This window comes from Oncorhynchus mykiss, chromosome 21, assembly GCF_013265735.2.
Source record: "Oncorhynchus mykiss isolate Arlee chromosome 21, USDA_OmykA_1.1, whole genome shotgun sequence".
NCBI lineage: Eukaryota > Metazoa > Chordata > Actinopteri > Salmoniformes > Salmonidae > Oncorhynchus > Oncorhynchus mykiss.
Window position 1 is genome coordinate 51710730 of NC_048585.1, and position 17903 is coordinate 51728632.

A 17903-nucleotide genomic window follows, 5' to 3' on the forward strand; every position below is an offset into this window, starting at 1 on the left:
GGGATAGGCTGCCATTCTGGACTCACCACTGATATACCCACTGTGATGATACAAAGTCGATGGGATGTGATGGAATCCCCTGATGATATAGTGTGATATAGAAGGCTAGGTGATATAGTGTGATATAGAAGGCTAGGTGATATAGTGTGATATAGAAGGCTAGGTGATATAGAAGGCCAGGTGATATAGTGTGATATAGAAGGCTAGGTGATATAGAAGACTAGGCGATATAGTAGGATAGGTGATATAGGAGGCTAGGTGATGTACTAGGCTAGGTGATATGGAAAGGCTTGGTGGTATAGAAGGCTAGGTGATATCGTATGATGTAGATGCTAGGTGACATAGAAGGCTAAGTGATATATTGTGTTATAGATGCTAGATGATATAGAAGGCAGCAAAAACAGGATTTAGAAATGTTTGCAACTATATAATATATACGTAAGTATTCAGTCCCTTTCCTATGAGACTAGAAATTGAGCTGAGGTGCATCCTGTTTCCATTGATCATCCTTGAGATCTTTCTACAACTTGATTGGAGTCCACCTGTGGTAAATTCAACTGATAGGACATGATTTGGGAAGGCACACACCTGTCTATATAAGGTCCAACAGATGACAGTGCATGTCAGAGCAAAACCCAAGCCATAAGGTCAAAGGTATTGTCCGTAGAGCTCTGAGACAGGATTGTGCCGAGGCACAGATCTGAGGAAGGGTACCAAAACATTTCTGCAGCATTGCATGTCCCCAAGAAAAAAATGGCCTCCATCATTCTTAAATGGAAGATGTTTTGAACCACCAAGTCTCTTCCTAGAGCTGGCTGCACCGACAAACTGAGCAATCGGGGGAGAACGGCCTTGGTGACCAAGAACCCAATGGTCACTCTGACAGAGCTCCAGAGTTCCTCTGTGGAGATGGGAGAACCTTCCAGAAGGATAACTATGTCTTCAGCACTCCACCAATCAGGCCTTTATGGTAGAGTGGCCAGACGGAAGCCACTCCTCAGTAAAAGGCACATGACAGCCCGCTTGGAGTTTGCCTAAAGGCACCTAAAGACTCTTAGACGTTGAGAAACCAGATTCTCTGGTCTGATGAAACCAAGATTGAACTCTTTGGCCTGAATGCCAAGCGCCACGTCTGAAGGATACCTGGCACCACCCCTAAAGTGAAGCATGGCGGTGGCAGCATCATGCTGTGGGGATGTTTTTCAGAGACAGGGACTGAGAGATTAGTCAGGATCAAAGGAAAGATGAATGGATTAAAGTACAGAGAGATCCTTGATGAAAACCTGCTCCAGAGTGCTCAAGACCTCAGAATGAGGCGAAGGTTCACCTTCCAACTGGACAATGACCCTAAGCACACAGCCAAGGAAACGCATGAGTGGCTTTGGGATAGGTCTCTGAATGTCCTTGAGTGGCCCAGCCAGAGACTTGAACCTGATCGAACATCTCTGGAGAGACCTGAAAATAGCTGTGCAGCAACGCTCCCCATCCAACCTGACAGAGCTTGAGAGGATCTTCAGAGAAGAATACAGACACGGCTGTAATCGCTGTAAATGTTTTTTTAATGAATTTGCAAACGTTTCTTCAAACCTGTTTTTGCTTTGTCATTATGTGGTATTGTGTGTAGATTGTTGAGGGGGCAAAAAATATTTAAACCATTTTGGCCTTGACCTGTGGTATGAAACCCCAACACTGAGCCAGAGCTCTTCAAATCAAATCAAATCAAACCTGTGGTATGAAGCCCCAAAACTGAGCAAGAGTTCTTCAAATTGATGCTTTGTAAACAACAGCTGTAGACTAACAGTGAGATAAATAAAATAGAGAAATAATAAAAAAGTAAATCACTTAATAATAAAAGTAATAATAAATACACAATAACTTATCTACACATGGTACCAGTACCAGTACCAGTCGATGTGCAGGGGTACGAGGTAATTGAATGTGTGTGTGTGTGTGTATATGTGTGTGTTTCTCTGTCCATCCCTCCCAGCCATAGTCCCAAACACAGTGCTAAATGAGGCTTGACCCCGGGTCAAATGTGTCCCTGTGCCTCCTAGGCAGCGGCAGACCAAACGCATTGGGGTAAGAGTAATGAAGAGGGAGAAGTGTCAAACTAAATACACACACGCACACTCAATCCCCACATCGACCTAAGGGTAGATAGACTGATGGGTGGATGAGGGAGGAGAGGAAAAGAGGAGTCCAAAGTAGGGGATAGCAGCACTATTTTCACTCTGCCTTGAAGGCTGTAGTTAGTCAGTGTGAGCCCAGAGACAGAGAGAGAGGAATCATGTGACACCACAGTCTAGAATAGCACCTGGCATCAGCCTCTCTTCATACCTGCAGGGAAGGGGGTGGGTGGGTGTGGGTGTGTGTGTGTGTGTGTGTGTGTGTGTGTGTGTGTGTGTCTGCGTGCGTGCGTGCGTGTATGTGTGTGTGCGTATGTGCGTGTATGTGCGTGTGTGTGTGTGTGTGTGTGTGTGTGTGTGTGTGTGTGTGTGTGTGTGTGTGTGTGTGTGTGTGTGTGTGTGTGTGTGTATGCGTGTGTGTGTGTGTGTGTGTGTGTGTGCTCGTGCGTGTTTGACACCAGCTACAGTGAGAAGAACAAAGCCACTGAGTTCGGCAGCCAGCTGATAATGAACTGAACGTCATCCATTAGAATAATATGAGTTTTGAATATCGTCGGAAGCCAGAGAGCAGTGAGCACACAGGTCAATGAGACATTTAAAGGCAGCATTAATGCCTTTTTAAAAGGGCCGGATGTCCTTTAATTGCCTTATAAAGTTATCTTTTGGGTTCTCTTTACATAGACCGCTGAAACTCAACTCTGGACCTCGAAGCAAGTTCCACTGCCTTTTTTCATTGGTCCCCTCTAATCTGTGACTGATTTAGACCTGGGACACCAGGTGGGGGAAATTAATCATCAGGTAGAACAGAAAACCAGCAGGCTCCGGACAGTGTAGGATAAGCGTTGAATACCCCTGACCTAGACCATATGAGAGTCAAAATAAGAGGGATGGAGAAATGATTTGTTTGGTAAGAGGGTATAACAGGTAAAGAGCTGCCCAATGATCACTGAGTAGTCACTTCACTTCCTGTCCATCTCCTGTCCATCCAATCTACTGTCAGTCCCTCTCCTGTCCATCACATCTCCTGTCCCTCTCCTTTCCATCCAATCTACTGTCAGTCCCTCTCCTGTCCATCACATCTCCTGTCCCTCTCCTTTCCATCCAATCTACTGTCAGTCCCTCTCCTGTCCATCACATCTCCTGTCCCTCTCCTGTCCATCCAATCTACTGTCAGTCCCTCTCCTGTCCATCACATCTCCTGTCCATCTCCTTTCCATCCAATCTATTGTCCCTCTCCTGTCCATTACCTCTCCTGTCCATCTCCTTTCCATCCAATGTACTGTCCTTCTCCTGTCCATCACATCTCCTGTCCATCTCCTTTCCATCCAATCTATTGTCCCTCTAATGTCCATCTCCTTTCCATCCAATCTATTGTCCTTCTACTGTCCCTCTCCTGTCTATCCAATCCAATGTCCCACTCCTGTTCCTCCAATCTACTGTCCCTCTCCTGTCTATCCAATCTACTGTCCCGCTCCTTTCTATCCAATCTACTGTCCCTCTCCTGTCTATCCAATCCAATGTCCCACTCATGTCCATCAAATATCCTGTCCCTCTCCTGTTCCTCCAATCTACTGTCCCTCTCCTGTCTATCCAATCCAATGTCCCACTCCTGTCCATCAAATCTCCTGTCCCTCTCCATTCCATCCAACCTATTGTCCCTCTAATGTCCCACTCCTGTTCCTCCAATCTACTGTCCCTCTCCTGTCTATCCAATCTACTGTCCCTCTCCTGTCTATCCAATCTACTGTCCCTCTCCTGTCTATCCAATCCAATGTCCCACTCCTGTCCATCAAATCTCCTGTCCCTCTCCATTCCATTCAACCTATTGTCCCTCTAATGTCCCACTCCTGTTCCTCCAATCTACTGTCCCTCTCCTGTCTATCCAATCTAATGTCCATCTCCAGTTCCTCCAATCTAATGTCCCTCTCTTGTCTATCCAATCTAATGTCCATCTCCTGTTCCTCCAATCTAATGTCCCTCTCCTGACTATCCAATCTAATGTCCCTCTCCTTTCCCTCTCCTGTCCATCCAATATCCTGTCCCTCTCCTGTCCCTCTCCTGTCTATACAATCTCTTGTCCCTCTCCTTTCTATCCAATCTACTGTCCCTCTCCTGTCTATCCAATCTACTGTCCCTCTCCTGTCTATCGAATCTACTGTCCCTCTCCTTTCTATCCAATCTACTGTCCCTCTCCTGTCTATCCAATCTACTGTCCCTCTCCTGTCTATCCAATCTACTGTCCCTCTCCTGTCTATCCAATCTACTGTCCCTCTCATGTCTATCCAATCTACTGTCCCTCTCCTGTCTATCCAATCTAATGTCCCTCTCCTGTCTATCCAATCTCCTGTCCCTCTCCTGTCTATCCAATCTACTGTCCCTCTCCTGTCTATCGAATCTACTGTCCCTCTCCTTTCTATCCAATCTACTGTCCCTCTCCTGTCTATCCAATCTACTGTCCCTCTCCTGTCTATCCAATCTACTGTCCCTCTCCTGTCTATCCAATCTACTGTCCCTCTCATGTCTATCCAATCTACTGTCCCTCTCCTGTCTATCCAATCTACTGTCCCTCTCCTGTCTATCCAATCTACTGTCCCTCTCCTGTCTATCCAATCTAATGTCCCTCTCCTGTCTATCCAATCTCCTGTCCCTCTCCTGTCTATCCAATCTACTGTCCCTCTCCTTTCTATCCAATCTACTGTCCCTCTCCTTTCTATCCAATCTAATGTCCCTCTCCTGTTCCTCCAATCTATTGTCCCTCTCCATTCCATCCAATCTACTGTCCCTCTCCTGTCTATCCAATCTAATGTCCCTCTCCTGTTCCTCCAATCTACTGTCCCTCTCCTGTCTATCCAATCTAATGTCCCTCTCCTGTTCCTCCAATCTACTGTCCCTCTCCTGTCTATCCAATCCACTGTCCTTCTCCTTTCTATCCAATCTACTGTCCCTCTCCTGTCTATCCAATCTACTGTCCCTCTCCTGTCTATCCAATCTAATGTCCCTCTCCTGTTCCTCCAATCTAATGTCCCTCTCCTGTCTATCCAATATAATGTCCCTCTCCTGTTCCTCCAATCTACTGTCCCTCTCCTGTCTACCCAATCTATTGTCCCTCTAATGTCCCTCTCCTGTCTATCCAATATTCTGTCCCTCTCCTTTCTATCCAATCTAATGTCCCTCTCATGTCTTTCCAATCTACTGTCCCTCTCCATTCTATCCAATCTACTGTCCATCTCCTGTCTACCCAATCTAATGTCCCTCTCCTGTCTATCCAATCTACTGTCCCTCTCCTGTCTATCCAATCTACTGTCCCTCTCCTGTCTATCCAATCTAATGTCCCTCTCCTGTCTATCTAATCTACTGTCTCTCTCCTGTCCATCCAATCTACTGTCCCGCTCCTGTCTATCCAATCTAATGTCCCTCTCCTGTCTATCCAATCTAATGTTCCTCTCCTGTCCATCCAATCTACTGTCCCTCTCCTGTCCATCCAATCTACTGTCTCTCTCCTGTCCATCCAATCTACTGTCCCTCTCATGTTACTTCAATCTACTGTCCCTCTCCTGTCTATCCAATCTAATGTCCCTCTCCTGTCTATCCCATCTACTGTCCCTCTCCTGTCCCTCTCCCGTCTATCCCATCTACTGTCCCTCTCCTGTCTATCCAATCGAATGTCCCTCTCCTGTCTATCCGATCTACTGTCCCTCTCCTGTCCCTCTACTGTCCCTCTCCTGTCTATCCAATCTAATGTCCCTCTCCTGTTCCTCCAATCTACTGTCCCTCTCCTGTCTATCCAATCTACTGTCCCTCTCCTGTCTATCCAATCTAATGTCCCTCTCATGTTCCTCCAATCTACTGTCCCTCTCCTGTCTATCCAATCCACTGTCCTTCTCCTTTCTATCCAATCTACTGTCCCTCTCATGTCTATCCAATCTACTGTCCCTCTCCTGTCTATCCAATCTAATGTCCCTCTCCTGTTCCTCCAATCTAATGTCCCTCTCCTGTCTATCCAATATAATGTCCCTCTCCTGTTCCTCCAATCTACTGTCCCTCTCCTGTCTACCCAATCTATTGTCCCTCTAATGTCCCTCTCCTGTCTATCCAATATTCTGTCCCTCTCCTTTCTATCCAATCTAATGTCCCTCTCATGTCTTTCCAATCTACTGTCCCTCTCCATTCTATCCAATCTACTGTCCATCTCCTGTCTACCCAATCTAATGTCCCTCTCCTGTCTATCCAATCTACTGTCCCTCTCCTGTCTATCCAATCTACTGTCCCTCTCCTGTCTATCCAATCTAATGTCCCTCTCCTGTCTATCCAATCTAATGTTCCTCTCCTGTCCATCCAATCTACTGTCCCTCTCCTGTCCATCCAATCTACTGTCTCTCTCCTGTCCATCCAATCTACTGTCCCTCTCATGTTACTTCAATCTACTGTCCCTCTCCTGTCTATCCAATCTAATGTCCCTCTCCTGTCTATCCCATCTACTGTTCCTCTCCTGTCCCTCTCCTGTCTATCCCATCTACCTACCCTCTCCTGTCTATCCAATCTAATGTCCATCTCCTGTCTATCCGATCTACTGTCCCTCTCCTGTCCCTCTCCTGTCCCTCTCCTGTCTATCCCATCTACTGTCCCTCTCCTGTCAATCCAATCTAATGTCCCTCTCCTGTCTATCCCATCTACTGTCCCTCTTCTGTCCATCCAATATCCTGTCCCTCTCCTGTCTATCCAATCGAATTTCCCTCTCCTGTCTATCCAATCTAATGTCCCTCTCCTGTATATCCAATCTACTGTCCCTCTCCTTTCTATCCCATCTCCAGTCCCTCTCCTGTCCCTCTCCTGTCTATCCAATCTAATGTCCATCTCCTGTCTATCCGATCTACTGTCCCTCTCCTGTCCCTCTCCTGTCCCTCTCCTGTCTATCCCATCTACTGTCCCTCTCCTGTCAATCCAATCTAATGTCCCTCTCCTGTCTATCCCATCTACTGTCCCTCTTCAGTCCATCCAATATCCTGTCCCTCTCCTGTCTATCCAATCTAATTTCCCTCTCCTGTCTATCCAATCTAATGTCCCTCTCCTGTATATCCAATCTACTGTCCCTCTCCTTTCTATCCCATCTCCAGTCCCTCTCCTGTCCCTCTCCTGTCTATCCAATCTACTGTCCCTCTCCTGTCTATCCCATCTCCTGTCTCTCTCCTGTCCCTCACCTGTCTATCCCATCTCCTGTCCCTCTCCTGTCTATCCAATCTACTGTCCCTCTCCTGTCTATACCATCTCCTCTCCCTCACCTGTCCCTCACCTGTCTATCCCATCTCCTGTCTCTCTCCTGTCCCTCACCTGTCTATCCCATCTCCTGTCCCTCTCCTGTCCATCCAATCTACTGTCCCTCTCCTGTCCATCCAATCTACTGTCTCTCTCCTGTCCATCCAATCTACTGTCCCTCTCATGTTACTTCAATCTACTGTCCCTCTCCTGTCTATCCAATCTAATGTCCCTCTCCTGTCTATCCCATCTACTGTTCCTCTCCTGTCCCTCTCCTGTCTATCCCATCTACCTACCCTCTCCTGTCTATCCAATCTAATGTCCATCTCCTGTCTATCCGATCTACTGTCCCTCTCCTGTCCCTCTCCTGTCCCTCTCCTGTCTATCCCATCTACTGTCCCTCTCCTGTCAATCCAATCTAATGTCCCTCTCCTGTCTATCCCATCTACTGTCCCTCTTCTGTCCATCCAATATCCTGTCCCTCTCCTGTCTATCCAATCGAATTTCCCTCTCCTGTCTATCCAATCTAATGTCCCTCTCCTGTATATCCAATCTACTGTCCCTCTCCTTTCTATCCCATCTCCAGTCCCTCTCCTGTCCCTCTCCTGTCTATCCAATCTAATGTCCATCTCCTGTCTATCCGATCTACTGTCCCTCTCCTGTCCCTCTCCTGTCCCTCTCCTGTCTATCCCATCTACTGTCCCTCTCCTGTCAATCCAATCTAATGTCCCTCTCCTGTCTATCCCATCTACTGTCCCTCTTCTGTCCATCCAATATCCTGTCCCTCTCCTGTCTATCCAATCTAATTTCCCTCTCCTGTCTATCCAATCTAATGTCCCTCTCCTGTATATCCAATCTACTGTCCCTCTCCTTTCTATCCCATCTCCAGTCCCTCTCCTGTCCCTCTCCTGTCTATCCAATCTACTGTCCCTCTCCTGTCTATCCCATCTCCTGTCTCTCTCCTGTCCCTCACCTGTCTATCCCATCTCCTGTCCCTCTCCTGTCTATCCAATCTACTGTCCCTCTCCTGTCTATACCATCTCCTCTCCCTCACCTGTCCCTCTCCTGTCTATCCCATCGCCTGTCCCTCTCCTGTCCCTCCCCTGTCTATCCCATCTCCTGTCCTTCTCCTGTCTATCCCATCTCCTGTCCCTCTCCTGTCCTTCTCCTGTCCCTCTCCTGTCTATCCAATCTCCTGTCCCTCTCCTGTCTATCCAATCTACTGTCCCTCTCCTGTCTTTCCAATCTCCTGTCCCTCTCCTATCTATCCAATCTAATGTCCCTCTCCTGTCTATCCAATCTACTGTCCCTCTCCTTTCTATCCAATCTACTGTCCCTCTCCTTTCTATCCAATCTAATGTCCCTCTCCTGTTCCTCCAATCTACTGTCCCTCTCCTGTCTATCCAATCCACTGTCCCTCTCCTTTCTATCCAATCTACTGTCCCTCTCCTGTCTATCCAATCTACTGTCCCTCTCCTGTCTCTCCAATCTAATGTCCCTCTCCTGTTCCTCCAATCTAATGTCCCTCTCCTGTCTATCCAATATAATGTCCCTCTCCTGTTCCTCCAATCTACTGTTCCTCTCCTGTCTATCCAATCTATTGTCCCTCTAATGTCCCTCTCCTGTCTATCCAATATTCTGTCCCTCTCCTTTCTATCCAATCTATTGTCCCTCTCCTGTCTATCCAATCTAATGTCCCTCTCCTGTCTATCCAATCTACTGTCCCTCTCCTGTCTATCCAATCTACTGTCCCTCTCATGTCTATCCAATCTACTGTCCCTCTCCATTCTATCCAATCTACTGTCCATCTCCTGTCTACCCAATCTAATGTCCCTCTCCTGTCTATCCAATCTACTGTCCCTCTCCTGTCTATCCAATCTACTGTCCCTCTCCTGTCTATCCAATCTAATGTCCCTCTCCTGTCCTTCCAATCTACTGTCCCTCTCCTGTCCATCCAATCTACTGTCTCTCTCCTGTCCATCCAATCTACTGTCACTCTCATGTTACTTCAATCTACTGTCCCTCTCCTGTCTATCCAATCTAATGTCCCTCTCCTGTCTATCCCATCTACTGTCCCTCTCCTGTCCCTCTGCTGTCTATCCCATCTACTGTCCCTCTCCTGTCTATCCAATCTAATGTCCCTCTCCTGTCTATCCAATCTACTGTCCCTCTCCTGTCCCTCTCCTGTCTATCCCATCTACTGTCCCTCTCCTGTCTATCCAATCTAATGTCCCTCTCCTGTCTATCCCATCTACTGTCCCTCTTCTGTCCATCCAATATCCTGTCCGCTCCTGTCTATCCCATCTCCTGTCCCTCTCCTGTCCCTCTCCTGTCTATCCAATCTACTGTCCCTCTCCTGTCTATCCCATCTCCTATCTCTCTCCTGTCCCTCACCTGTCTTTCCCATCTCCTGTCCCTCTCCTGTCTATCCAATCTACTGTCCCTCTCCTGTCTATACCATCTCCTCTCCCTCTACTGTCCCTCTCCTGTCTATCCCATCGCCTGTCCCTCTCCTGTCCCTCCCCTGTCTATCCCACCTCCTGTCCTTCTCCTGTCTATCCCATCTCCTGTCCCTCTTCTGTCCCTCAAATATCCTGTCCCTCTCCTGTCCCTCTCCTGTCTATCCAATCTCTTGTCCCTCTCATGTTCCTCCAATCTACTGTCCCTCTTCTGTCCATCCAATATCCTGTCCCTCTCCTGTCCCTCTCCTGTCTATCCCATCTCCTGTCCCTCTCTTGTCCCTCTCCTGTCTATCCAATCTCCTGTCCCTCTCCTGTCTATCCAATCTACTGTCCCTCTCTTGTCTATCCAATCTCCTGTCCCTCTCCTGTCTATCCAATCTACTGTCCCTCTCCTGTCTATCCAATATCCTGTCCCTCTCCTGTCCCTCCAATCTCCTTTCCCTCAAACGTATTAACCCTCCAACCTACTAACGTACTGTCCCCCCAATCTCCTGCCCCTCCAATACAGGCTACTGCCTCTAAAATACTGTCCCTCCAACTTTGTGCCACTTCAACATACTGTCCTGCCAACCCACTCACCCCACCAATCCACAAACCCCATGTACTGCTCTACCGCCATGATGTCCCACTGCCAACTCCCCACCCATTACCCCATTTATCCCCTCTGTGGTCCCCAGGTTAGTATCTTACTATGTGCAGCTCCAGGTAGTCTCCCAGTCCCTTGGCACTCTCCACCCTGAGCAGCACGGCCTCCTTGAGCTGCGTGCTAAAGCCCACCGCCAGCCGGTCTGCCCGCGTGCTCGGCCGGTCGTTGGGGGGCCAGGTGTACGTGATGAGGGCTCCTCCTCTCCCGAAGATGTAGGTTGTCCCAGCTGTGGAGGGAAGAGGAGGCAAGTGTTATATATGGTGAAAACTATTTTATACTCCCATATCATGTGATACATTTGAAGATCAAACCAATAGATGAAAGTATCAAAAAGAAGGCTTCGGGAAAGCATTCCAGGTGACTACCTCATGAAGCTGGTTGAGAGAATGCCAAGAGTATGCAAAGCTATCATCAAGACAAAGGGAGGCTACTTTGAAGAATCTCATATTTAAAATATACTTTGATTTGTTTAACACTTTTTTGGTTACGACATGATTGCATATGTGTTATTTCTTAGTTTTGACTTCTTCACTATTATTCTACAAAGTAGAAAATAGTAAAATAAAGAAAAACCCTGAAATGAGTAGATGTGTCCAAACTTTTGACTGGTACTATACGCATGTATACACACTATCTACCAAGATAGTTTTTTCATCTGTATTATTTGTAGCCATCTATTTACTACCACAAACAAATGCTGGAACTAAAACCACACTCAACCAACTCTATAAGGCCATAAACAAACAAGAAAATGCTCATCCAGAAGCGGCGCTCCTGGTGGCCGGGGACTTTAATGCAGGCAAACTTAAATCAGTTTTACCTCATTTCTACCAGCATGTCACATGTGCAACCAGAGGAAAAAAAACTCTAGACCACCTTTTCTCCACACACAGAGAAGCATATAAAGCTCTCCCTCGCCCTCCATTTGGCAAATCTAACCATCATTCTGTCTTCCTGATCCCTGCTTACAAGAATAAAACTAAAGCAGGAAGTACCAGTGACTCGCTCAATAGGGAAGTGGTCAGATAACTCGGATGCTACGCTACAGGACTGTTTTGCTAGAATAGACTGGAATATGTTCCGGGATTCATCCAATGGCATTGAGGAGTATACCACCTCAGCTTCATCAATAAGTGCATCGACAACGTGGTCCCCACAGTGACCGTGCGTACATACCCCAACCAGAAGCCATGGATTACAGGCAATATCCGCACCGAGCTAAAGGCTAGAGCTGCCGCTTTCAAGGAGCGGGACACTAATCCGGACGCTTATAAGAAATTCCCTTATGCCCTCAGACGAACCATCAAACAGGCAAAGTGTCAATACAGGACTAATATTTAATCCTGCTACACCGGCTCTGAGGCTTGTCGGCTGTGGCAGGGCTTGCAAACTATTACGGACTACAAAGGGAAACCCAGCCGCGAGCTGCCCAGTGACGCGAGCCTACTAGACGATCTAAATCGCTTGGATGCAAGCAACACTGAAGCATGAATGAGAGCACCAGCTGTTCCGGACAACTGTGTGATCACGCTCTCCGTAGCCAATGTGAGCAAGAACAGGTCATTCACAAGGCTGCGGGGCCAGAGGGATTACCAGGACGTGTACTCAGATCATACACGAACCAACTGCAAGTGTCTTCACTGACATTTTCAACCTATCCCTGACCGAGTCTGTAATAACTAGATGTTTTAAGCCGACCATCATAGTCCCTGTGCCCAAGAAAGTGAAGGTAACCTGCCTAAATGAATACCGCCCCGTAGCACTCATATCGGTAGCCATGAAGTGCTTTGAAAGGCTGGTCATAACTCACATCAACACCATCATCCCGGAAACCCTAGACCCACTCCAATTTGCATACTGCCCCAACAGATCCACAGATGACGCAATCTCACTGCCCTTTCCCACCTGGACAAAAGGAACACCTATGTGAGAATGCTGTTCATTGACTACAGCTCAGCATTCAACACCATAGTGCCCACAAAGTTCAACATTAAGCTAAGCACCCTGGGACTAAACACCTCCCTCTGCAACTGGATCCTGGACTTCCTGAAACTGGACTTCAAAAGAGCTGACAATAGGAAAAGGACAATAGGAAAAGGAGGGCCGAACAGGCCCCCATTAACATTGACGGGGCTGTAGTGGAGCGGGTCGAGAGTTTCAAGTTCCTTGGTGTCCACATCACCAAAAAATTATCATGGTCCAAACACACCAAGACAGTTGTGAAGAGGGCCCGACAACACCTTTTCCCCCTCTGGAGACTGAAAAGACTTGGAATGGGTCCCTAGATCCTCAAAAAGTTGTAAAGCTGCACCACTGAGAGCATCCTGACCGGTTGTATCACCGACTTGTATGGCAACTGCTCGGAATCTGACCGCAAGGCGCTACAGAGGGTAGTGAGTATGGCCCAGTACATCACTGGGTCCAAGCTTCCTGCCATCCAGGACCTATATACTAGGCAGTGTCAGAGAAATGCCCAAATTGTCAAAGACTTCAGTCACCCAAGTCAAAGAATGCTCTGCTATCGTACGGCAAGCGGTACCAGAGCTCCAAGTCTAGGTCCAAAAGGCTCCTTAACAGCCTCTACCCCCAAGACTGCTGAACAATTAATCAAATGGCCACCCGGACTATTCACATTGACACCCCCACCCTGTGTTTTTACATTGCTGCTACTTGCTGTTTATTGTCTACACATAGTCACTTTACCCCTACCTATATGTACAAATGACCTCGACTAAGCTGTACCCCCACACATTGACTCGGTACCCCCTGTATATAGCCTCGCTATTGTTATTTTATTGTGTTGCTTTTTGTTTTATTTTTTACTTTAGTAAATATTTTCTGAACTCTATTTCTTGAACTGCATTGTTGGTTAAGGGCTTGTAAGTAAGCAATTCACAGTAAGATCTACACCTGTTGTATTCAGCATTTCACAGTAAGTTCTACACCTGTTGTATTCAGCATTTCACAGTAAGATCTACACCTGTTGTATTCAGCATTTCACAGTAAGTTCTACACCTGTTGTATTCAGCATTTCACAGTAAGATTTACACCTGTTGTATTTGGCACATGTGACAAATAAGATTTGATTTGACCTCAGTCATTTTGCACTTTGCACATTTTCGGGCATCATATCCTAATAAATTATACATACTTTTGCATTTATATTTTCCATAAACCTCTCTCGTGTCCATGGGATCTCTGAGGCTGCCCTCAATACCGCATCAAAACTCATTCTGCACACACTGATGCCTGCCAAATGACCTAAAACGACATTGAAATGAGACACCAACACTCCAGCCACAGACCTTGTCTCATATTAACAATGCTGTGTGTGCACAGCAGAGACATAGCAGGAAAAGTCAGTTTGATGCTTAGTGGGCAAACGGATGATGAAAGCACTGTCAAACACCGGGGGGGGGGGGGGGGGGGGGGGGGACGATCGCTGAGTCACTCGCACACACTGCCAGAGACAGTGAATCATCACACTTTATTTTAGTTGCTCCAGCTTTGACAATTACGACTACTTGTGACCCATCTACAGATCAGCTGGTATTGCTATTTCAAACAGGCTCATGTAATGAACCCAGTGCCAAACCCTTCTGTTCCTCCCTCCCACCAGAGACTAGCTGTGTTGTTTCCTACCAGCTGTATTCTTTTAGCACTGAATAATTATCACAGCATGGTAGGGGAGCAGGCTGAAAGAAGAGTAGGCGGAAAGAGGGAGGGAGGGATGGAAAGAAATTAGAGGGGGTGACAATGAGGTGTGAGTTGCGATGGTTGGATGTGTTGAAGCCAGTGAGGTAATGTTCATCTGTTCCACAGCTACATCATTCTGTTGTCTTCCGGCTCAAAGGCGTCAGGGCTGTTCAAGATGAGAAGAGACACATGGAGCAGGTTGGTGTTTTTCATTGTGAATCTTGTTCTGGAGGCAGTTCTGCAGAGTGGTCACTAGCTGGCACAGCCACAAAGTCATAAAATCACATTTTAAACCTAACCCCAACCATAACCTTATCCTTAACCACATTGCCAACCCTAATGCCCGACCCTAATGCCCGACCCTAACCTTAAATTAATACCAAAAAGCAAATGTTAGTTTTCATGAATTTGTACAATATAGCAAATTTTGACATTGCGGCTGGCCTATCTAAGAGGAAACGCTCAGTTCTGCCTCCAGGCCAAGAAGTGGTGAAAAATACTAAAGAACTACTTAGTTGTTTTTTGGGGTATCTGCACTTACTTTAATATTTATATTTTTTGACAACTTTTACTTTCCCTCTACTACATTCCTAAATACAATTATGTACAGTGGGGCAAAAAAGTATTTTGTCAGCCACCAATTGTGCAAGTTCTCCCACTTAAAAAGATGAGAGAGGCCTGTAATTTTCATCATAGGTACACTTCAACTATGACAGACAAAATGAGAAAAAAAATCCAGAAAATCATATTGTAGGATTTTTAATGAATTTATTTGCAAATTATGGTGGAAAATAAGTATTTGGTCACCTACAAACAAGCAGGATTTCTGGCTCTCCGGTTGATATATTATGGAATAGATATTTGAAAAACACCTTGAGGATTGATTATAAAAAACGTTTGTCATGTTTCTGTCGTTATATTATGGATATAATTCCCCCCCAAATTTAGCGTTGTCGTGACCGCTATTTCTGGTGGATTTCTGAACATAACATGACAAGCAAACGGAGGAATTTGGGGTATAAAAATTATCTTTATGGAACAAAACGAACATTTGCTGTCTAACTGGGAGTCTTGTCTGTGAAAACATCCGAAGATCATCAAAGGTAAACGGTTAATTTGATTGCTTTTCTGATTTTCGTGACCAAGCTTCCTGCTGCCAGCTGGACATAATGCTATGCTAGGCTATCGATAAACGCTTGTCTTGGCTGTAAAGCATCATTTCAAAATCTGAGATGACAGGGTGATTAACACCTGTGTTTCACTATAGTTCACTTGTGATTTCATGAATATGAATAGTTTCTGCTAATTAGTATAGTTGATTTTATTTTTTATTTTATTTTATTTAACCAGGCAAGTCAGTTAAGAACAAATTCTTATTTTCAATGACGGCCTGGGAACAGTGGGTTAACTGCCTGTTCAGGGGCAGAACGACAGATTTGTACCTTGTCAGCTCGGGGGTTTGAACTCGCAACCTTCCGGTTACTAGTCCAACGCTCTAACCACTAGGCTACCCTGCCGCCCCTGATGACAATTCTCCCGGATCCGGGATGGGTAGTTCCAAGAGGTTTTTAATTATTTATACTTTGACTTTTGATACTTAGTGTCACGCCCTGGCCTTAGTTATCTTTGTTTTCTTTATTATTTTGGTTAGGTCAGGGTGTGACATGGGGGATTTATGTGTTTCGTCTGGTCTAGGGGGTTTTGTATGTTTATGGGGTGGTACCTAGTCTAGGTGTTTATGTAAGTCTATGGTTGCCTAGATTGGTTCTCAATTAGAGGCAGGTGTTTATCATTGTCTCTGATTGGGAACCATATTTAGGCAGCCATGTTCTTTGGGTATTTTGTGGGTGGTTGTCTTCTGTCTTTGTGGCTATGCACCAGATAGGACTGTTTCGGTGGTTTGTAGTGTTCACGGTTATGGTCTTTATTAAACATGTTGAACACTAACCACGCTGCATTTTGGTCCTCCTCTCCTTCAACGGAAGAAAACCGTTACATTTGAGCAATTACATTTAAATGTGATACTTAAATAGATTTAAAACCAAATACTTTTAGACTTTTAGTCAAGTAGTATTTTACTGGGTGATTTTAGCTTTCACTTGAGTCATTTTTTAAAATAAATGTATCTTTACTTTTACTCAAGTATGACAATTGTGTACTTTTTCCACCACTGAGTGCAAGACTCATGACAATAAATGTCAACCTGCGCACATGGAGGGAAACTGCTCTAAGATGGCCGCTGGTAGAATGGCACCCATGTTGCAGAGAGATTGAGGCAGTAACACTAGCAGCAGCACCCACATTCAGGTGCGAGTCTCTCGCTTTTCTCTTTCCGCCTCAGTGTGTGAAGCGCCTGATGCCTCGGCTCTCCGGGTCCCAGCCTTCCAATCTAATTTTCTTTTCTAAATAAACAAGATGCGTGACTGAAATACTATAACTAGCCCACAGCATGAAAGACCATCTTAGAGAAAGAAGATACACAACTGAAGGTTTCACTTTCTCCTCTTCCATCAGTCATGTAGAACGCAGGACATTGGCATAAATACAGAAGGTGATAGTGATGATGAGGCTGATGAGGATGACTACTGAAGACAGAAAATCGCCACCACATATCTATTTACAATATCTACACCAACAACTACTCAATAATCAACACTACAGTACATATTCTATTGACAATTTCATCCAGATGCCATGCCCAGGGAAACGTTCACAATCAACACCGCTTACGACTGTAAAGCCACAAAGTCAAAAACTTTAAAGTACCTGTCATCGATCATTAAACTAGCTAACTTCATTTCATTTAAGACAGTGCTGTATAATTATCTCTCCCACTTTTATTCAGTTCTTGTCCTGTGTGGTGGCAGGCACAATGTCTGCGGTGACGGTGGCCACCTGTCGTTACGGCAAACCTGCAGCAGCCCACTAAGCGATGATACAAAGAGGTGATGAGGCTTCTAATGAGCTGGTCTGACAGGTCTTCCCTGACTGAGACCGTGTCTTAGTGTGTCAGAGACACCCAACACCTGCTCCTCTCCGCTAGCTAACTGACTGTTGCAGAGGCAATGCATGTAGACCCATGCCACCCACCAACCACATATCCCTTTCTGCACACCAAGGGATTGAGTGAGAGAGAGATGTAGAGGGAGACGGAGAGGTAGAGGGAGAGGTAGAGGGAGAGGGAGACAGAGAGGTAGAGGGAGACGTAGAGGTAGAGGGAGATGTAGAGAGAGATGTAGAGGGAGACGTAGAGGGAGAGGTAAAGGGAGATGTAGAGGTAGAGGGAGATGTAGAGGGAGACGTAGAGGGAGAGGTAGAGGGAGACAGAGGGAGATGTAGAGGGAGAGGCAGAGGGAAACGGAGAGGCAGAGGGAGAGGTAGAGGGAGACAGAGGGAGATGTAGAGGGAGATGGAGAGGTAGAGGGAGAGGCAGAGGGAGATGTAGAGGGAGAAGCAGAGGGAGAGGCAGAGGGAGACGTAGAGGGAGACGTAGAGGGAGAGGTAGAGGGAGACGTAGAGGGAGAGGTAGAGGGAGAGGTAGAAGGAGAGGTAGAAGGAGAGGCAGAGGGAGAGGCAGAGGGAGATGTAGAGGGAGACGTAGAGGGAGAGGTAGAGGGAGAGGCAGAGGGAGAGGCAGAGGGAGACATAGAGGAAGACGTAGAGGGAGAGGTAGAAGGAGAGGCAGAGGGAGAGGCAGAGGGAGACGTAGAGGGAGAGGCA

At 46.4% G+C, this 17903-nt stretch overlaps 1 protein-coding gene across 5 annotated transcripts in view; it reads right to left on the bottom strand.

Moving 5' to 3' along the window:
- LOC110500696 (neurexin-2) overlaps positions 1 to 17903 on the bottom strand; it is a 1070834-nt gene that overhangs the window by 140331 nt on the left and 912600 nt on the right. For all 5 annotated transcript variants that reach the window (XM_036958142.1, XM_036958143.1, XM_036958144.1 and 2 more), the window contains one exon: positions 10532 to 10713. In XM_036958142.1, coding sequence (XP_036814037.1) covers positions 10532 to 10713 — 182 coding nt within the window. The remainder of the gene's footprint in view (positions 1 to 10531; positions 10714 to 17903) is intronic.